The sequence below is a fragment of the Lissotriton helveticus genome, chromosome 11 (assembly GCF_964261635.1).
Source record: "Lissotriton helveticus chromosome 11, aLisHel1.1, whole genome shotgun sequence".
In the NCBI taxonomy this organism is placed as follows: Eukaryota; Metazoa; Chordata; class Amphibia; order Caudata; family Salamandridae; genus Lissotriton; species Lissotriton helveticus.
In genome coordinates, this window is record NC_136072.1 from 936044080 (window position 1) to 936064922 (window position 20843).

Genomic DNA, 20843 nt, shown 5'->3' on the forward strand with positions numbered 1-20843 from the left:
CTTCAGTCAGGAGATTAGTCCTGACCTGCACACAAGCCAGCTCTAGTCGGAGAACCTCGGCTGCCCTTTTAACCACTGTGGCATAGAATACCCCCTCCTCCGTAGCTACAGTTGGGGAAGAGAGCATGACAGTATCTGGAGGAGTATCCAGTCCAATGGCTTCCCCAAGTTCCCCATACCAGTCCAACTGCTCTGCAGAGTCATCCGGGTGTTCCAAAGGGTCCATAGACCCCTCCCATTCCTCTACTCAGCCTAACACATGCTCCAAGTGTTCAGGCAACAACATAGAACCCCTGGGTTCAATCGGCACAGAGCAATGTCATTCCGACTCTGTGTCGTCAGAGATATTGATGCGGCTGGTGTTGCCGGTGGGCACCGAAGGCACTAACTTCCTGTCCGACGCCAGAGGAGGTCGCAATGGCACGACCGGTGGCGACCCGGATCCGGGATCCGATCCCTGAGGCCCCACTAGCGATGTGGCCGGAGCCGATGGCGTTGAATCCGATAGGCCTCTTCTGACCTTACAGGGTCGAGGGCTCACCAGAGGGGTCGGCCCGCACAAATACGCGGCGCATGGCCTCGTAAAATTCTTCCGGGTCACTCGGCTGCCGGAAAGGGAGGGAGGTGCGAAGTCGGCCCTGGCTCTGGCTCCGCAGAATCGTGCCTAGAGCGTCAGTGCTCCTTACCTCCTTCATCAACGGATGACAGTTGAGGCGAAGATGAAGTCCGCCTGGACTTCTTCTTATTCTTGTGCCTTTTCCCCAAGTGTCCAGAAAACCTTGAGTGGGAAGAAGAAGACTTTGGGCTTCGGGAGTGGTCTGGAAACCTCCTCTTCTTCAATCAGGACCGGGACCTGCGGAGTTTCGCTGGACGGTGTTGACTGCCGGGCCACAAGGAGCTTCATAGCCCGCTCCTGCAAGCCTTTGGAACCATAGCCCGACAGTCCGAGCACAATCATGGTCGCGCTCGAGACACCAGCGACAGACAAGGTGGGGGGTCGGTAACCCACATCATGAGGTGACAGGCACCGCACAACTTGAATCCTGTCTTCCTCGAAGATATCCTCGCACATGAAGTAGGAAACAATTCCAAATTCTACAAAAAAGTAGAGAAAATGCCTGTCAAAAAGCGAAATAGAGGTAGTTGTTCCTGGATCGGAACGGAAAGAAAAGAACTGACGTCTGCGTGCCTGGGTGGCGCCTATATAGGTACCACAACGTCATAACCGATGCTACTGACTCTGAATGGAGCCACTGGATGGCACGTACAAGGGGTATTGCTCAGCAAAAGCTTCTGGATCCAGCATGACGCCTGGGAAATTCAAAGGTAAAGGAATCAGCAAGAAGTCTTTATCAGATAATGAAAATCTGTAACCTCTTTTGTACACAAATCATTGCCTCAACAATTCTTCTAATTGCCGAAAGAAAAAAAATATGGACAAGACAGTTTTTTCTTTCTATTTATTTTACAGACATCTGTGATCTGTCCGGAGCTCCTTACCTTGTTGATAGTTTCTTTACTTTCGTTCTCTTTTCTACAGGTAATTTTCCTCAAGAATAAAAAAGGTGAGGTTTCCCTTGACGACCTGCATATCGACCATTGCACTGCCCTCCCAAGCCCCGTGGCTCTTTAGCTTTGATTTTCACCCTCGAATATGTGCGTGTGCACACGTTTAAGCTGGGGAACTTAAACTTTATAGCTACAATGGTTACAATCAAATAACCAAACCAATGTGGGCTATATAAAAGTGTAGCTACTTGAAATGTAACTGCCAACCAAATACAGCTTTGTACCATGTTGAACAGTTACAGGAGTGTTTCTGCTTGCAAGGAGCCAGTTAATAACATGAAAACAGCATCGGGGGTTGTTCGATAAGTAACAGGGTGACGAGTCTTTTACTCATTACACTACGCTAAATCATCACTCCGTGATCATGTCATTACAATAACAATGATGAACCTCAAGTATTGCAAAACGTGATTGATGGGCATCTCTGTGAGTCAACTGCCACTAGTTCAAACAATCATGTTAAAATTGGTACATATTTTTCATTAAAATGTTATTTATGAGCAATGCTGTAAGAACTGCAAAGTGCATTCCTGAGTTACAAATGGTATACTAGCTGCGTCTACTTGATTTAAAGATGATCTCAATTGATAAAAGACAGAAGGTTAAAGCGGGCATTATATTATCCCCAACATTTTTTGCTTTTTACACCATTTGTTTCAGGCCATATTTTTAAAGTTATTTTGTCCTCAAAACTGGATATAATTATAGATGGCATTAAAAGTCCATGTGTAATTGCAATCCTAGCTGATATGAATTGTTTAATAAAGTATTTTCATATAAACCTTCTAAGCATACAAGCTAAATCATGAGAATGCTGCAAACGCTGTGTGAATCCAAACTTCGTAGATGCCACACAGAATGTGACCTAGGGTACCATTACACTCGGTCTCTAGTTGTAACAGGATAAGAAGCAAAGCTTTCACATGCAATTGCCAACAAGCCCGACGGTGGTCTTACATTAATGCTGCAATGACATTGAGAGGAGGAGCAGGTTCTCACCATTGGGTTTGTCGTTATACATAGATCTACGACTGTTTGGTTTTTACCAGTCCCTTCTGTACCAGGCAGCGATAGAACTCCTGGATGTACGTGTAAACACACTTCCAATCTGGCTCTCTCATCCGGACCATGTCGTCGACATCCAGCAACTGGGGACACTCAGCCTGCTTCCTATGGGTGTGGGAGGGGAAGGGGAGGAGTAAGGAAAGGAGCAGATGAACACAGCCCAGTCGGAGGAAGAGAGAGAAAGAAAGAGAGAAAAACAAGAGAGAAAAACATCAATCCTATTCACATACTCCCGGTGCCAAAACATTAACAAAAAACATGCATTTGGTAATCGTGCAAATGCGAGTTATTGTACTGGTGCACAGAAGAGTGATGCTTAACCAAACACCTAACACAATGCAGTCAAGTGAGAACATTCAGGCGCAATGAGCAGTCTGTCTGCAGCCTGCACCAGACAAACACAGTGGAGATAAGTGACTTGTGAGGGTGTGCAAGATTACACAAGGCAGGTGAAAATCGTCGCAAACTAGATAAGAAACAGAAACTATGGTCTAGGAACACAGTGAATGGAGTTAGAAAAAGTGAACCAAACACAGATTTATAAGAAATCTGAATGAATATAACCATATATAGGGTGCATTGCTACCTTCCAGAGTATCTCAAATAATATATAGGTGGAGAGATCTCCATCCTATATATAAATATATATATATATGCGCATCAATATATAGATGTGATGGCTTATTGTTATATATGTGCATCAGTATATATGGGATAATGAGCTTGCCCACTATATTTGTGTCAATATAGAGGGATGCCCTATATATTTTCATTAACATGCAGTGGAGGGTGATGAGCCACACCTATATATCTATGTTACTATATAGGGATGATTATATATCCTCATATTCCTAACTGAATACTCACCAGTGACAGATCAACCTCATACAAAGGGGGAAATCGCCCCTATAGATTAATGTAATTATATCCATCGATTTGCATATGTTGCTTGCCCCTACGTAACTGCGTCAATATGTAGGAGAGGTGAATCATCCCTATACAGTATATGTACACCAGCAGAGTGAGGTCATTAGATCCCTTTTCTTCTAGACCAATATACAGGGAATGAAGGATTGCCTTGTACACGTGAATTAATATACAAGAGTGACGTATCACCCCTATAGACCTGTATCAAAAGATACGTGATTTTGTTCCTCTATAAATAAGCATTTATAGGGGACTGCGTATCTCTATATATCTGCATCAACATGTTAGAGATGAAGACTCCTCCCCTTCATTTCAATACACGTGCAGTATATAAGATGCAACAGCTCTTGCCCATTGTCAGTTCTTTGGCGGACACACAAAGCACTGGTCTCGGGAAGGGGTGATGTGAAATTCAGTACCGTGGCCTAGGTTTATTTTGATTCATTAAAAGTTAGCATACCACAGTGACACCTCAGTGTACCCCAAGCAAAGCAGAGAGATCCTGGACGAAGCACCAACTGCCTGTCAACCACAGAGAGGACACCGCGAGCAAAAGGAGACCTTTAGACGCAGTCAGGACGGCTGAGAAAGGAGCGTCAGAGTGGACTCCGAATATCCCTTGTGCATTCCTTAATCAGACTATGCAGAGGGTTTGGGTGCGAACCAGCCTCTTCACTTCCTAGGAGTTCATGTCCTTCTGCTCTCGTTTAAAGGTTTCCTTTGGCATTCAAAATGCATAGGTGGTCCTTTTGAGGTAGACAGGTGTTTTGTGCCACACTTAGATAAAGACGAGTAGACACCACATGATAGAAAAAAACAAAAAGGTAGAAGGAAAGAGGGAAAGAAGGTCTAGTCGAAATGTTTTGTCCAACAGATCCCCCAGCAGTGTTTCAAAAATGCTGTTGAAGGACTTTCATCGAAGCTCTGCTGAAGGTTGTTGGTATGCTGGATGCCGGTCAGTCTGCTCCTTCATGTTTGCTCGAGCATTACTGTCCATAGCTGCTATCAGCCGAACGGTAGTTTTTTTCCTCTACAAATGTGCCATGTGTTTGAAACTTTCCATCCCACAGGTGTGCGAATCATGCTTGCAGCAAGATCCTTCCTGACTGGGTGCGAGAGGTTGAAGGGTTATACTCGAGTAGGAGGGATAAAGGGTCTAAAATAAAATGAATGAGAAAGAGGTTTGGAAACTCACCATGATTGTGGTAGTGCTCAGTGATGTTGGGGTGGCGGCTCCATCGCTATGGCGGAGGAGCGTCGCCTCACTGCTTTCAAGCAGTGCTAGAAGTAAAAACATAAAATGATAATAACTTTGAGTTATTATCATTTTATGTTTCCTTTGCGGGCGGGCGTGCAGGGCTGCTCTGCTAACAGAGCAGGGCAAGGGAGGAGTGGTTTGCCCACTCCTAAGTATGCAATGACTGTTTGTTCAGCCCTCTGGGGCCACCCAAACCAGTCATGCGTACTGTCCCACTTCTCCATGGAGGCTGCATTACAGCCTGCATGGAGAACATGGCCACCTCTATAGCCCATGGCTGAGCGCCGTGTAACGGTGCTCAGTCCAATCACAATGGTGCATTGCAGCGTTGCGATTGGCTTAGGGAAGGGAGCCTGGCTACCTGCTTCCTGTTCCTGAAGTCGGAGCAGGCGAAGAGACGCGGAAGGCAAGGCAAGTGATTTCTATTTATTTAATTTGTTTAATTGTGCTCCCTCCCGCAATCGCAACCCGCCGCTATCCCCCATACCCAAAGCCTGCCCCGCCACCTGCGAGCCATGCAGACCGCAACTGTGTTGGGAACAGGTGCTGGGAACGCCACTGGTCAGTTTAGCCCCAGATGGACTTACTCTTAGATTAAGAAAATTTATTCCAGTGAATCTCAAATGGATTCACCTCTAGCATGCCTCTGAAATGGCTAGTCTCAAAGACAAATTCTTATACACAATTTATTTGTCGCTATTCTATCTTAGGTTAATAAACATCATACAATGTAGAATGAAAAATGAATGCTATTGTTAAGGAGACGTCTCTAGAAAATATTCACAGTCAAGAATAAGACATGTATGAGTAGTGAATGGATTCCTAACTGCAAGAAAACGTTAAACAAAGAATGACTTAATAGTAAGCATTGAGCACTTCTAAAGGGAAGTCTTCCTGCCTATCATTGCCCTTTCCTGCTCTTATGTTTCATAAATTAGGTGTTTTAAGAGTATGTAGTGTATGTGAAATAAAAAATGCTCATTTTGAGGCGAGTAGTTTTGAAGAGCTACTACCTACAGTATAATGAACACATTACTTATATTCAGTAATGCTTTTTTCTGGTAAAGACTATCTAACCACAGATTCCTCACCTTCGAATATTTCCCAGGCTTCAGACTACATCCGGAAAATCTAGAGCAGTACCTCTGCGCACCGGTAGGTGGTATCGACTGGCTCTGCCTCGGAAGTCATATGTGCAGTGCCCCTACAGGCGCTGACATCAGTTTATTTCATGAATATTTCTGTGCCAAAAATGCAGGGCCACATCTGAATGATTATTTGATGAGTGCCCAGAATCTAACAGGATTTTAGAGTGAGGAGCTCAGTTTGCAGAACGGGGAGGATGGGGTTTTGTGAGGAATCAGCGGTTAGAGAAAGTCTCTACCATCTAAAGCATTACAAAGGTAATTAACTTGTTCTTCTGATAGATACTTCTAATCACAGACTCTTCACCTTAGATACCTAAGCAATACCTCCCTGGGTCTGGGAACTGGCTAAAACCAGGATATCCTGGAGGACTGAATGGGCAAAATGCCTGTTCCGTGGACCTGACTGTCCAAGCATTAGTGCGTCAAACATGTGGAGGGACACCCACAGAAACAGCTTAGCAGATGTCCAGGACAAGGTAGACTGGAGTTGGCGGGGAGCCATGGAGAGGCCCAAAGACCTGGCCGAAACTCTGCGGTTTTTAGGTGCTCCAAAGCGGAGTCTGTCTGCCGTTTTGCCAAAAAAGTCAAGAGCCACCAAAGGGCATGTCCATGAAGGAAGTTTGGACAGCCCTGAAAAACCAATGGAACCAATTGTTCCCAACCAGTTGCAGCGTCTAAGTGCCACTGACAACGCAATTGCTCTGCCTAGCAAATTGGTTGTCTTCAGTCTACATCTGACGATGAACTTTGCTGTATCTTGCCTGTCAGCTATTGCTTGGGTGAGTATAGCTCGGGCCTCATCTGAGACTATTGGCAGCACTTGCACAACTGAGTCCCACAGAGTGGGGGTGTATTGGCCCACATGGCACGTGTTTTTCACCGACCGCAGTGCTAGGCTGGTGGAAGAGAACAACCTTTTGCCAAAGGCATCACACATTTTGGATTGTCTATCCAGTGAAGTGGTAGGGAATGTGTCGGAAATGATGGTGGAGCCTTGGACTAGCAAGCTCTCTGGGGTGGGGTGCCGGGTGAGGAAATGTGGGTCTCCAGGATTGGGCAATGGTGGACCAGACCCCAAGTAAAACATTGGTGAGGGGTTCATTGAAGGGGTGTAGAGGTTAAGCAGGGATGGCTCCCTGCTGAATCACCCCTGTCAAGACACTCTTCTTGACTGCCACTGAGGGCAACTGAAGATTCAAGACCTCAGCCACCCTCCCCACCGCCATTGGAAAAGAGGCTTTCTCCTCAGTAGCCTTGGTAGTAGTAGAGACCAAGCCAGTGTCTGGTGAGGTGTCTAACCCACTGGCGTCCGCCAGTTACTCACACCAGTTGTCCTCTGGTTCATCTAGGAGGTGATGAAATGCATAAGGGTCCTCAAACCCTCCCAATCGTCTCTCTTGCCAGGCCTATTGCAAGGAAAAGGAAATGGCTCTGATTCAGAGAGCATGGTACCGGCCACCGCCGGCGCTGTGCAACGCCTACCCTGCTCCCTATAGGAGTCCGGAATGAAGTTTGGGTCAGTACCACCGCTATGCTTCAGTGACACTAGGAACGACAGCACTGGAGTGGGCTTTGTGATAGATAGGTTGCGGTGTCGTGGGTGGAGTCGCTTCAAATTACACCAGATCCATGGGGCAGACTGGTGCCAAGGGTGAACCTGCTAGTGGGAATCCATTAGGGTCCCCTTCCAAACCTGTGGGGCCCGAAGGCACTCGAGAGAGGTTGGCTCAGCAGAGAGAAGCGAGACCTCGTCTGATGATTTGGACCGGAGGGGAGAAGTCAAAGAACACTTCAACTTCTTTGACTTCTTGTGGAACTTACCTGACGATTTAGACTGGGACGACGACTGTCTGGAGCGGCTCCACGAGCTGTCCCGGGACCTTCTGCGTACCAGGTCTCACAAGCAACGCTGGGTCTTCTGCCATCAGGTGGCAAGGAGCTCTAGGCAACGTTTCCTCAGCGCCTTCTAGTTCATTGTGCTGCAGTCCTTGGAGTTGTGGCCCTGCTCCAAGTACCCCAAACAAACAAAGTGTGGATATGTCACAGACATACGCATTTGACAGGCATCACATCGTTTAACATAAAACCTGTTGGTTATTTGGGTGACATTCCTCACACTAAATGTCAAAAACGGCTCAGTCAAAAAATAACTGCAGGTAGTTCTTCCAGATCTGCGCTTACTGGCATGGAAAGAAAAGAACTGATGTCAGCAGGCTGGGGTGGCGCCTGTATAGGCACTATGCAAGTCATTTCCTAGGCACACAATGCCAACATGGAGAAAGACGCCACCTACCGACACGAAGGGTAAAGTCAAGAATGTAAGAACCCAGTGTGACACCAGGGGATAATTCTAAAGTAAGGATTCTGCAGCTAGAAGTCTATCAGATGGCAGTGGTATGCCTATGCTCTTTATGCTATTTTGTTAATAGAAAGAAGTTACGGAGGAGTAAGACTAAGACGATCACTGGTGCCAAGCGTACTAGTGTGTTAACTCTTCTTAGTTCAATTTGTTACAAAATGTTGGAGCGATAGGTACTCCATGTATTGGGGAGGTGGGCGGTTCAAAAGCCATTACACTGAAGTATAGGGAGAGAGTTGGGGCAATGACTGTTTTGGAGGTAGTAAGTTATTTTTGTGCTTCTTGACCACATGGCCTGGCAACCAGGTAAGTGCTTGGACTGGGATGATTACCATGGCTCTCCTTTGTGGACTTACAATGCAGTGAAGGCTACAAAACACTTATTTAAACTTTATGTGGCATGTGAAGGGCTTAGGAGGCTGGGATAAGAGGGGAATGGTGATATCAATGCTACACATGAACAAACCTTACATAATAGTCCTACAAGAAACTCACTAGTTCTGAAATAACCAGCTGTTTGTTTGCACACATGAGATAGATGCATGGCTCCCAAGGAATGGTGATGTTACTCAGGAGGAATTTTACAGTTGCTGTGGACAAGTTATGGGTGGACTCTTGTGTCTGCGAGACAATGGTATCCAGAATAAGGGTGTTTGTAATCATCTATAAACCTCCCTTACAGTGGTTAGATTTTGTTTTAAAATCACTACATTATTGGCACTCCTGGATGGATTTGGTGATAATAGGAAACTTCAACTTGTGATGGAGGATGCAGTGAATTGGTTTTTTGATGGAAGGGATGTAATTAGGTAAACTCAGGGGAAGTAAGGATCTTTGAGAGGTGTTTGGGCCTGAATGATATCTGTAAATACGTACAAGTGGGTGAAAAACAGTTTTCCTATTATTCAGGTTTGCATGTATCCTACTGCAGGCTAGATTATTTTTTAATCCCTTGTAATGCCTTATCTTGAACCACTACTAAAGAGTACCCTTCGAGACCATGCATCCCTCAGTAAGATGATAGAGACATGCTTCAGGGGATAGAGAGAGAATAATTACTTACATTCTGGGAGCTTTGGGACCACATGACCTTTATCCTAGAAGGATATTTTACTGAAAATGTGAGCACTACAGACTCCAAGGCTGCTCACTTTTAAACCATATAAAATGATACAAATGGGAAAGGCCATTGCTAAAGTGACAGAAAACAGGAGAAGGGCAATGCAGCAAGCCAAAGCCTTGGAAAAGGAACTGATAACTTTAGAAGCCGAACGTGTTAAATAGCTCGACCATTTGATAAAAACTCATTAGAGCAAAAAGGTTGGAATATCATGGAAGACACTGCTAAAGCACTAGTTGATAACCCACAGGCATTTGTATGATGTGCCTTTGTGAAATTTCTCAAATTAATCAGTTTGTAAAGCCACCCTAGAGGAGGAACTGACAAAGGAATAGGAAAATACAGTTTTGACCAAATACAGTCAGGAAAACTGCTGGGTCCAACTGAAATATTGGCTAAAGTCTTAAAGAGTTAAGAAATATTACAGTAATAAACAAGCTAAACATTGTATAAGTGGTAAGGGTAGAAGGCCGGCTCAAAACAGACCTCACAATGGCCACAGGCATGCTATTTGAACGTTAACCCAATACCTGGTAGAAACTCTATCCAGCCGCAGATTCCTTATCTTAGAATATCCCACAGGCATCAGACTGGATCTGGAAAGTCATGAGCAATACCACTACACACTGGTAGGTTGTGTTGAAAGGCTATGCGTCAGCGTCGTCCATGCTGGATGTGACCTGCGCGGTGCATATATTGGTGCCACCCAGCACGCGGACCTCAGTTCAGATTAGACTATTTCCGCACCAGAAGCAGGGAGCCATGTAGGAGGTTTTCGGACCAGTGTGCAGATTATAAGGGCTTACAAGGACCTTGCTAGGTGTAAAAATCCAGAAAGCAATGGCACTGCCCAGCAAGTCTGTAAGGTCCAGCCCGCATCTGATGATAAACTTTGTTGCGTCCCTTCCATTGGTGACTGGCTGGATCAGGATGGCTCGGGCCTCCTCCAAGACCATAGGCAGCACTTGCGCAACTGAGTCCCAAGTGTGGCTATACTGGCCCACAAGGTTCACCAATTGCAGTGCAAGGCTGGTAAAACAGAAAATCCTCTTCCCGAAGGTATCCTGTCTCTTGGATTGCCTATCTGGTGAACTGGAAAGGAATGCGCCAGGATCCACCATGGAGATTGAGGCCTTCATCACCAGGCTCATAGGGGTGGGCGATTGGAGGAGGAAGACTGGGTCCCAGGACTGTAGCAGTGGACATCTGTTGTGTGCACAGGAGTGCCCATGCAGGTCTTGGCCCAGGCCACAAGCAGGACATTAGAGAGGGCTTTACTGAAGGGCAGTAGGGGTTCTGTGTGGGATACCCCGACTGAAGCACCTCAGAGACAGAGGGTAGCTAGAGGTCGAGGATCTCAGCCACTCTCCTAACATCACAGAAAAAGATGCCCCCTCCTCCACAGCCACAAAAGAAGGGGAGACCAGGCCAGTGTCTGGTGAGGGGCACAGGCAACTGGCGTCAGCCAGCTTCTCACACTAGTTGTCGCCATCCAATCGGGTGAAGGTGTCACAAACTCCTTGCTGCAAGTATTAAAATTCCATCTTATCAGCTTGTTTGTAACAATAATGTTGCAATTCATAAAGAACAAGATATGTTGTATTACTATAATGCCTTTATTGTTATTCTTTTGTGTGCTTTAACACTCATGCCAGTAAGGAGCTTCACTATGTGACTCCTTTGTTTGTGCTGACTCTGATGACTCATTCATTGTTTCCCTTTGGCAAGAGATGTTAGTTCGGGAACATGCTCAAATGACCTGCAGACCCTGATGATTTATTTGTTTGTGCTGACTTTGGTGACTTCATTGTTATTTCCCTTTGGCAGCAGGTGCCAGTTCTGGAACATGCTTTAGGGCACCACCTTCTGAGACAGCAAATCTATTTAAGAGGTTGTATCCTTTCTGCTGTGCTTGCTATTCATGTTTGGTTTTGGAAGGAGCAGCTACATCAAGGAGCCAAACACCCAAGAGGTTTTCTCGATTTCAGAGAGCCATTACGGCTTTTCTACAGATCACGGCTGCATGTTTTTCTTGACACTGTGCTCTCTAACTGTGTGCTTTCAGTCCACGCTCACCTTCTTCAGAAGTTCAGATGAGGTACTGCCTCAAGCAGAAATTCTTTTGGCGAATTGGGAAAAAACAGCACCCAGGTAAGGCAGCGAGTTGGGGGCACGTTTAGGTCTGCACTAATGGTTGCTGAAGGGAAAACAACCAACCATAGCACCAAAGACACATTGGGAACTAACTCCTAGAGATTTGTCCACCTGTAGAGATTTGCCTTTGGATATATAGGCTTGTTTAGGGTTTTTGTGTTATTTAATATAAGGAACTGTAATTCCGGACTTTGTTCTCTTAGTGGTAACAACCAGCATTTTCTTGTGTGAAATGTAAAAACAATTCTTCATGAAAGTAGAAAAAAGATTTGTTGACTAACCCTTTTCCTTCCAGGTCTCCCTGCATTCCCACCATAACTTTCCTACCCTCCCCCCCCTTTGACCACATTGATTCTCTGGTGAAATAGAACACGCAGAGTTGGTGCTGCCAGAAAGAGGGCATCTTTAAAGCATTACTTTAGAGGAACAGGGCCTGACAAAAGGGTCTTCATGGGATCGGGGTAGCCATAAGAAAAGGATCCTCTGATCCACCCCGTTCAAAATCCCCACAGGGCCTGTCAAGGAGGCACCAGTGTCAACATTGAGCGGCGCCGGTCCAGCTCGGTATCAGAGTCTGGAAAGACTATGGGCTTGGTGTCGTCGAGACGTTTCAGTGGTCCCGAGAACTGCGCCATGGAGCGGAACCCCAGTGAAGGTCATGGATTCTCAACTGAAGTCAGTAAGGATCCAGAAATGGATCTAGAGGGCCCGACCTGTGCCGAGGGTGTACCTGCTGGAGGGAAATCCAGTCAGGGCACCTCCTAGACCTGTGGGGCTCTAAGTCACAACAGAGGAGTCAATCTCCCAAATATAAGGTGCATGGCATCATAAAACTCCTTGAGTTGGGTAGGAGTCGCTCTGCTCAAGGAAATTCTGGGAAGCGTGCAGCAGACCCTGGCTCCGCAAGTGAAGTGTGGGAGCGGGGCCTCGACTTGTAGCGTCATTGCTGCGCCACGACCAGTGACTAGGACCAGTGTGGCACTTCAAATGCTTAGATTTTTTGGTTTGTGGGACTTTCTCGATGGTGACTTTGACTGCAATGATGACCGATGGAAATTACTCCACGAGCGAGCCCAGGACCTTCAACACAACAGGTACCTGGAACGGTGCGGAGTCTTCGGATGTTGGGCTTGACCACCTGAATCCACTTTGGATTCATGATGATGTAGTCTGGACAGTTCCTGGAATTAGGTCCAGCTCCAGGCACCACACACAAATCAGATGGAGGTCCATCACAGACATGTTCAGCCCACACTCAGTTAAAACCCACTGGCTTAAGGGACATCCCTAAAGCACATTGGGAGCAAAAATGTTCAAAAGAGTCGTCAAAATGTCAAAGTGGCAAAAAGGTAACTAAGGGAGCTCTTCAGGATCCACACTGGGGTGGTGCCTACATAGGCACAGCGCACATCCCAACTTGCGTGGCCTATGCTTACATCGAGTCGTTCGACGCCACTTACCAGTGGCAGTTTCTGCTCAAGATTTTCCAAACCTAATCTAACAGCAGGGAATATTCTAAGGTAAGGAATCTGCATCTAGAAGTCGCTATCAGATAGCAAACTGAGAAGCCGGCAGATCGATGCAACTTGTACCAGCCTATATATTTACTGAACCATGAGGTAAAGGTGCAACACAGTAGGCTTTTGAAGGTCATAATCCACCTTGTACACCCTCATCAAACAAGCTTTTTGTCTCAATTAAAACTTCACAGGTTTTGTAGCTGTATACATTAACCCCTGAAAGCTGACAAACCTGGAGTGTTCTTATCTCTAGACATCGAAAAGGCCTTTGTTTTAGTGGAAAGGTCTTTTATGTTCAGGCTGCTGGAAAGGATGAGTTTTAGCACAGGAGTTTTAGATTGGATCAAGCAGTTATATACAAAACGCTAACAAAGGATTTACAATTTGGTGGCTGAGGCTCTATAAGATAGTTTCACTTATCACTCGTATTATTATCCACAATAGCATTAATTCATGAGTTGGTCACAAGTGCACGAGTCAAAGGGATCTACAACCACTATCCCTTACAACAAGAAAATCACATTGTCCCTCCAGTCAATTAATTACAAAGTTAAACTGAACACTCAAAATTCAATTAACAGTTCATTCTGAACTTCTTCAGGGCTGTATGTTTAATGTGTTTTTGTTTTGTAAATACTGGTTATATGCCAGCTATCTTCACAAAGGGAGAGTGAGAGAAAATCTACCCGATTGCATTCTCCCAAAATCACTATTATCACACGAGCAATCGGGCAAAGTAGAAGAAGCTGGACAAGGTCCGCCTAAGTTGCAACTCCCTAGGTAAGCCAAGGTATCAAAAGATATTAAAACAGACGTCTCAATCACGTTATTGTGACATGCTTCATCATTGGTGCCTATCCACACCATGGTAAGGTGGTACCACCAGGGCGGACTCAGCCAAAAGGATGGGAGTTCCTAGATAAGTTCTTGCTGGATAAGCAGTGATCCAGATAGGGAATAGAAAGTTTAAAAATACCTCCAGGACACCCAAAGTAGTCCTTAATTTGTAAGGTACCTGGTATATGGGTAAAAGAATAAGTTCATTAGGTTTCTTCCTGAATCAAATGGTTCAGTCAACCCTGATATGTATGTGCCAACATGTTTTGGCCAACAAAATGAGCCCCTTCTGGGTCTGGAGCCTTCGTCAGGGCTAAATGTTTAGTGTGTGTCCCTGCTTGTATTTGGCATGCATTCCATGCACATATGTGAGGCCTAATGTTCTCACCTGACATGATCTTCAGTCACTGAAAGATACCCCTATTCTGAGTTGTTCGTGGGTCATGCGTGTCTGGAGCGTGGTGTAGTCCTATAGTCACCCAATTTTGAAAAGAGAAATATAGCAAGCTTTCAATGATACAGAAACATATAACTAATACATTCTAGGTGTGAGTATACGTTAATTATGAAAACTATATAGAAAAATGTGCACATTATACAATACAACTGTGGAAAAATCTTTTCATTTTATTGATCATTTTTGTTTATATATAGATTCATTTATCATTCATTGAAACTTTTTTTGTGATTCTTACTTTAAAGGTTTTTTGTATATAAAAAATACATAAACATAGCTATCACTTCATATATATGTACACTTAAAACTCATAACAAATTTACTTCTATCCCTTTCTATTGAGATTTTTACAGTAACGTCATTTGATTTATATTGATTTATCTGAAAGTTGATGATATGATGATGGCAAGCGGCAAGTTTGAAAACTACGCGCGTTTCGGCACTGCTGCCTTCATCAGGAACACCGTCTATGTATGTACACTAGATGAAAAACTATTTATAATCATTATTTTCAACTATCACCTAAATTTACACACCCAGAGTTATACTGTTCATTTAATTTAAAACATATATTTACAAATTACTATAAACACGGCAACACTTCTAACAGTTGTTCTCAAATAAAATGTGAACTACTCAACACAATTTAAACATTCACATCATTTGTGACATCATTATTTTTGATACATCGCTTAAAGAAGCAGAAAACTTTCTAGTATTTTATGCTAAAAAATGTATATATACTTATTTTTATAAAAGTTATTGCTTAATCGAGAGTGGTACATATGATTACTAGAATGTTAAAACCATTTTTGAATGAAGTAAAGCATGTATCTACATCATCACAGTTTAAAGATAGAAGAAAGAAAATGGTATATATATATATATATATATATATATATATATATATATATATATATACACACACAGTAGGAGATTCAAATCAATAGTCCTTATATTCATGAACCCACAATTGTTTTTGCAGCTACTGAATGACAGTATTGTCGGACGCCTCTTACCATTTAAACTGATTTCTAACTACATAGTGACTGATACAATTGTCTCTATTCATCATGGGGAAACCACCAAATTTTAAACCCATCATTTATCTATTAGCATTTAGCTGGTTGACGTACATGTTGCACCTTTCCTATTTTTGCTGATATTATCTTGACATGGTAGTTACTTTCTCATATGTCTGTTTATCCATGTAACTGGTTCTTACTTGAATGATGAATACTCAGATAGAGGTACTGAAGTTTATTACGATGGATCAATCTCAATGAAAAGTACAGCGGATCACCTAAGAAAACAGTAATTAAGATACTATTCTGAATTGCATGTTTTAATAAGTCCTTTCTGTAACAGTTCCATACTTTTCTAAACCCTTTCCTTTGTCCCTGCTGCTGAAATACTACCAATAACGTCAAACCTGTGTCTATATGACAGTAGATATTGAAAACAGGAGATAAAATGGCGAATCTTAAAACCTTTGGCTTCACAGATGACGACTTTGTATCAATGGTAGGATCCTCTACTAATTTTGAGAACAGAACAACGGTAGGTCCTGATAAAAATGAAGATCTTATTAAATTAATGTCACTCAAAAAGAAAACCAAGTTAATTGAATTGCACGGGCAATTTATGCTCAACTATTTACAAGCAGGAGTCATTCCTCAGGGGTTGCAAATAAAAACATTCCTGGCCTATTTGTCCAAATTAAAAAATTCTTAGAAAAGAGGTCAATGATTGCCAATAGGTGCTCGAGGGACCTTATGATGTTAATAGTAGAAAGAGCAAAAATATTGCTTTCACAGCTAATTACAGAAATATTAGAACTAGAAAGTAAAATCAAAAGTTCGACAGCTGTTGATGACGCTAGGAAACTAGAAGAACTTGATACAGAGTTAAATTCTTACGCAGAGTATCTACTAAAGAGTAAAACCAAAAATCTGAAAAAAGACATAAGGTACTTCAGCAAAGATAACACATATCCATATCTATCTTAAGTATACTTTTCGCAATCAGAGACACTAGGCCAAGATCAATATGCTTATCAACAAACAAATAGGACATATAATAAAAAAGGGACCACCTTTTCTGATACATCGGATTCGGATACTGAAAGTACACCCATGAACTCTGAAAATAGAGGGGCCAGATACAACTCGCGCCCCAATCAAGGCTATCGCCAACCTTTTTTAGAGAGGCGCAAACAGTTCAGGGGAAACTGGTGACCCCCCTTACCAGCCTCAATATCAACAACAGTATCAACCTCAACCTCAATATCAATCGTGAGGACAATATCAAAATCAGTTCCGGGTCATCAGTTACCCAACCAGAATCCATATCTCGAAACGCGCAATGCTCGATATTGGAGAGAACAGATGATCAGCATCAAAATCAACAATGAATGTACAATTTAGAAAGGTTTTCTGCTTCTTTAAGCGATGCATCAAAAATAATGATGTCACAAATGATGTGAATATTTAAATCATGTTTTGAGTAGTTCACATTTGATTTGAGAACTGTTAGACGTGTTACCCTGTATATAGTAATTTGTAAATATATGTTTTAAATTAAATTAATAGTATAGTCACTCTAGGTGTGTAAATTTAGGTGATAGTTGAAAATAATGATTATACATTGTTTTTCATCTAGTGTACATACATAGACGGTGTTCCTGATGAAGGCAGTAGTGCCTAAACGTGCGTGGTTTTCAACCTTGCCGCTTGCCAACACCAAATTTCAGATAAATCATTATAAATCAAAGGACGTTACTGTAAAAATCTCAATAGAAAGGGATAGAAGTACATTTGTTACGAATTTTAAGTGTACATATATATGAAGTGATATCTATGTTTATGTATTTTTTATATACAAAAAACACTTTAAAGTAAAAGTCACAAAAAAAGTTTCGATGAATGATAAATGATTCTCTATATAAACAAAATTGATCAATAAAATAAAAAGATTTTTCCACAGTTGTATTGTATAATTTGCACATTTTTCTATACAGTTTTCATAATTAACTTATACTCACACCTAGAATTTATTAGTTATATGTTTATGTATAATTGAAAGCTTGCTATATTTCTCTTTTGAAAATAGCCTTATTTCCCTACGTACGGCAAGTACATTCAAGTTGTAGGGGTCCCCGCATTTTTCTAAAGAGTCCTATAGTCACCCTTGCGTCAAGGATCCTACACCACTTGTGCATCTACATGTCACCTCTTCTCAGACCGCCGTTGGCAGGGTCAAACACTAAACGGTTAGCCCTGACAAAGGTCGTAATTTGTGACCACCTGTGACTGGCTACAAACACAGGGATGGTGGCCTCCAAGGAACAGCAAACCACTATTCAGGTGCTTACATTGCCAAACAGGAAACTCTTTTTTTTTTTTTTTTAAAGCAGTTTGTGTTCCCTTAAAGGAACCCATGCTGCTTTAAAAAACAAATAAAAGTTTGCTGTTTGGGAAAACTTCATGGGGAGCAGGCTGTGGCCGGAACCTCTGCATGCTTCTTTCCCTCTTTCGAGGCTGCCAACATGATTACCAAACAAGTAGGCATCCAAATGGGACCCCTAGCCCTTTACAAATCAGTTATCACCTCAATTGAGTTGACAGTAAATGATCAATGGTTTGAGACTGTAATTTCTTTTGACAATCAGAGATGCACAGCATACCGATTTGCCCTTAGGAAGGAATGCCACTTTCACGCCCCTTCAGAATTGCGATTCGGGTTACCAAACCCATGTTGTCAGTTGGGGATGCACTTCTATCAAGAAAAATGGGTTTAGTACATTGTAACAAACATTTTGTGTTTGTAAACCCTGTGATTTTGCACAACAAATTGGTTTCATACATCTGGCCCAAAATTCTTTAACTGTCATCAATAACTATGATTATATGGGGAAATATATTCATGCACCAACAAAACTGTGCTCTGCATTGGTCTACATGATATTTTAATGTGACCAAGGATGCAATGCTCCAGTCCTAGGATTATCGTTTTTTTGGTGTGTGAATTCAATTGGAGCCACTGAAGTGAACCTGGGCTACAAAACCCAGAATGCATTAGGTTATTTTCCGAAATCCGAGAAGGAGAGCAAGTAGTGGAAGTATGAAATCATTAGATACACTTCGCTGTGGGATTATGCATCCGAGGCACTAATGGTCGGTAACTATAAGGTTCTGTAAACTTAAAACTGAAGAACTCTCGAGGTCACGTGGCAGTTTCCATGCGCTTAGTTTTCCTTTGTATATGAACGTACTTATCATGTAGTTATGTATTTATAGAATATACAGGCATATGAACAATAGTTACTTACCTGTAATCTGTGGTTCTCTAGTATTGGTGTATTTCATAGATTCACATGCCTGAATCATTCCCCGTCGTCGGGAGTGGGAGTCCCACGGTACATGAAAAAGCAATAATATGCCTATAAGAAACCAAAAACCTTGGTAATAACCAACCAGGAAGTAAAGTAGCCATAAGCTACAGTGTAAAACACTTCCACACTCATGACTATCCTAGTCATTTTGTATAGACCAAACTACAGTCAATCAGGCGACAGCACCCACTTAGAATGTTCTCCTCAGAGGCTCAGGCTCTCAGATTTTCTCGCACAGGAGTGAAGCCAACATAATCGCCTGAGGAGCCTTTGAGGGGAGGTGGGTGGGTGCATGTGAATCTATGAAAGACACCAATACTGGAGAACCAAAGATTCGGGTAAGTAACTACTGTTCTTCTCCAGTATTGGGGTGTCTTTCATAGATTCACATGCCTGAATCAGAGTAGATAGCAGTATATGTTCGTGCTTGGAAGACGCTGCTTGTACCATAAGCTTGCATACATATATATGCAAATACATAATCATATAATTGAAATATCACATTTCTAAAAGCATGAAGAAATACATTTAAGTAAGCATGTATATAAAATAATAAGCATGAATAAGCGTCTGAAAAGCAGTAAAGAGGAGGAGGGGAACAGAGGCTCACATTATCTAAAAAGATTACGCAGAACTGCTTGACCCACTGAAGGATCAGTCTCGCTGGCTGCATCCAAACAATAGTGTTTGGTGAAAGTATGCCTGCTGGCCTAGGTTGCCGCTCTGCAGATGTGCTGTACAGGAACTCCAGCGAAAAGAGCAGTCGAGGAAGACATGGCTCTGGTAGAGTGAGCCCTTGGAGTTGTTTGCAAAGGTTTTCCTGCTTGCGTATGACAAAAGTCAATAGTTGCAGAGATCCATCTTGCTATTGTTTGTTTAGACACTGCATGACCTTGACGAATTGTTCCATAGGCAACAAACAATTGATCCGATTTGCGCATTGTAGCACAAGTTACTTACCTTCGGTAACGATATATCTGTAAGAAACAGTAGTTAGAATTAGATTCCTTACCTTAGAATATCCCCAGGCGTCATACTGGATCCGGAAATTTTTGCGTAGCAGTACCCTTGCGCGTCGGTAGGCGTCGTCTGCGGCTCCGCGTCCGTCGTGGGCGTCGTGATGACGTCGTCGGAGTACTTAGACGTCGCCTCCGCGTGCTGACGTCAGTTCTTATACACAGCTTTTCTGCGCCAGAAACGCAGAGCCATGATAAAAACCAACACTGGTGCCATAAAACTAGGGCCCTGAAAGGGAATGACCTTAACCCTAGATATCGGTCACAGAACGGGGAGGATAGGTGGGTCGGTAAGGAATCTAATACTAACTACTGTTTCTTACAGATATATCGTTACCGAAGGTAAGCAACTTGTGCATCTGAAAGAAACAGGTTAGTATTAGATTCCTTACCTTAGAATAGATACCTCAGCAATAGCAACCCCGGAGGTGGGTCTGCGAACCAATAATCACACCAGAAAGTCCTGGAGGACGGAACGGCCAAAGAAGCCATCCCTCCGGACTTGGCTGTCCAGGCAGTTGTGCCGTGCAAACGTGTGCAGCGAGGCCCACGTAGCCGCCTGACATATGTCCTGCAAGGGGACTCCCCGGCCCAGGGCAGTAGAAGCCGCCGTGGCCCGAGAGGAATGGGCCATCAGGCCAACAGGAGGCTCCTTTTTAGCCGAGGAGTAGCATACTTTGATGCACAAGACGACCCACCTGAGAGATGGTCCGCTTGTGCACCGCCCGACCTTTCTTAGCGCCCACGTAACCAACGAAGAGTTGGTCATTCACCCGGAACTGGCGAGTGCGATCCAGATTGAAGGAGAGCGCACATTTTGGGTCCAGACGGTGGAGCCTCTCTTCCTCTTTCGAGGGATGCGGAGGCGGAAAGAAGGTGGGCAAAGTGATGGACTGCCCGATGTGGAAGGCTGTGACTACCTTGGGCAGGAAAGAGGGTCTTGTCCGCAACACAACCTTGTCCAGATGGACAGAAAGGAAAGGAGGTTTAGAGGAAAGAGCCTGGAGCTCACTCAACCTC

The 20843-nt window shown here is 43.5% G+C and overlaps 1 protein-coding gene across 4 annotated transcripts in view; it reads right to left on the reverse strand.

Annotated features, from left to right (window-relative positions):
• The window catches only part of SMTN (smoothelin), a 1119422-nt gene that overhangs the window by 200189 nt on the left and 898390 nt on the right, over positions 1–20843 (reverse strand). For 2 of the 4 annotated variants that reach the window (XM_078667270.1, XM_078667268.1), the window contains exon 20: positions 2569–2739. The exons of the other annotated variants lie outside the window; for them this stretch is intronic. In XM_078667270.1, the coding sequence (XP_078523396.1) occupies positions 2595–2739 (145 nt within the window). In that variant the 3' untranslated portion in view covers positions 2569–2594. The remainder of the gene's footprint in view (positions 1–2568; positions 2740–20843) is intronic. 4 annotated transcript variants of the gene reach the window in all.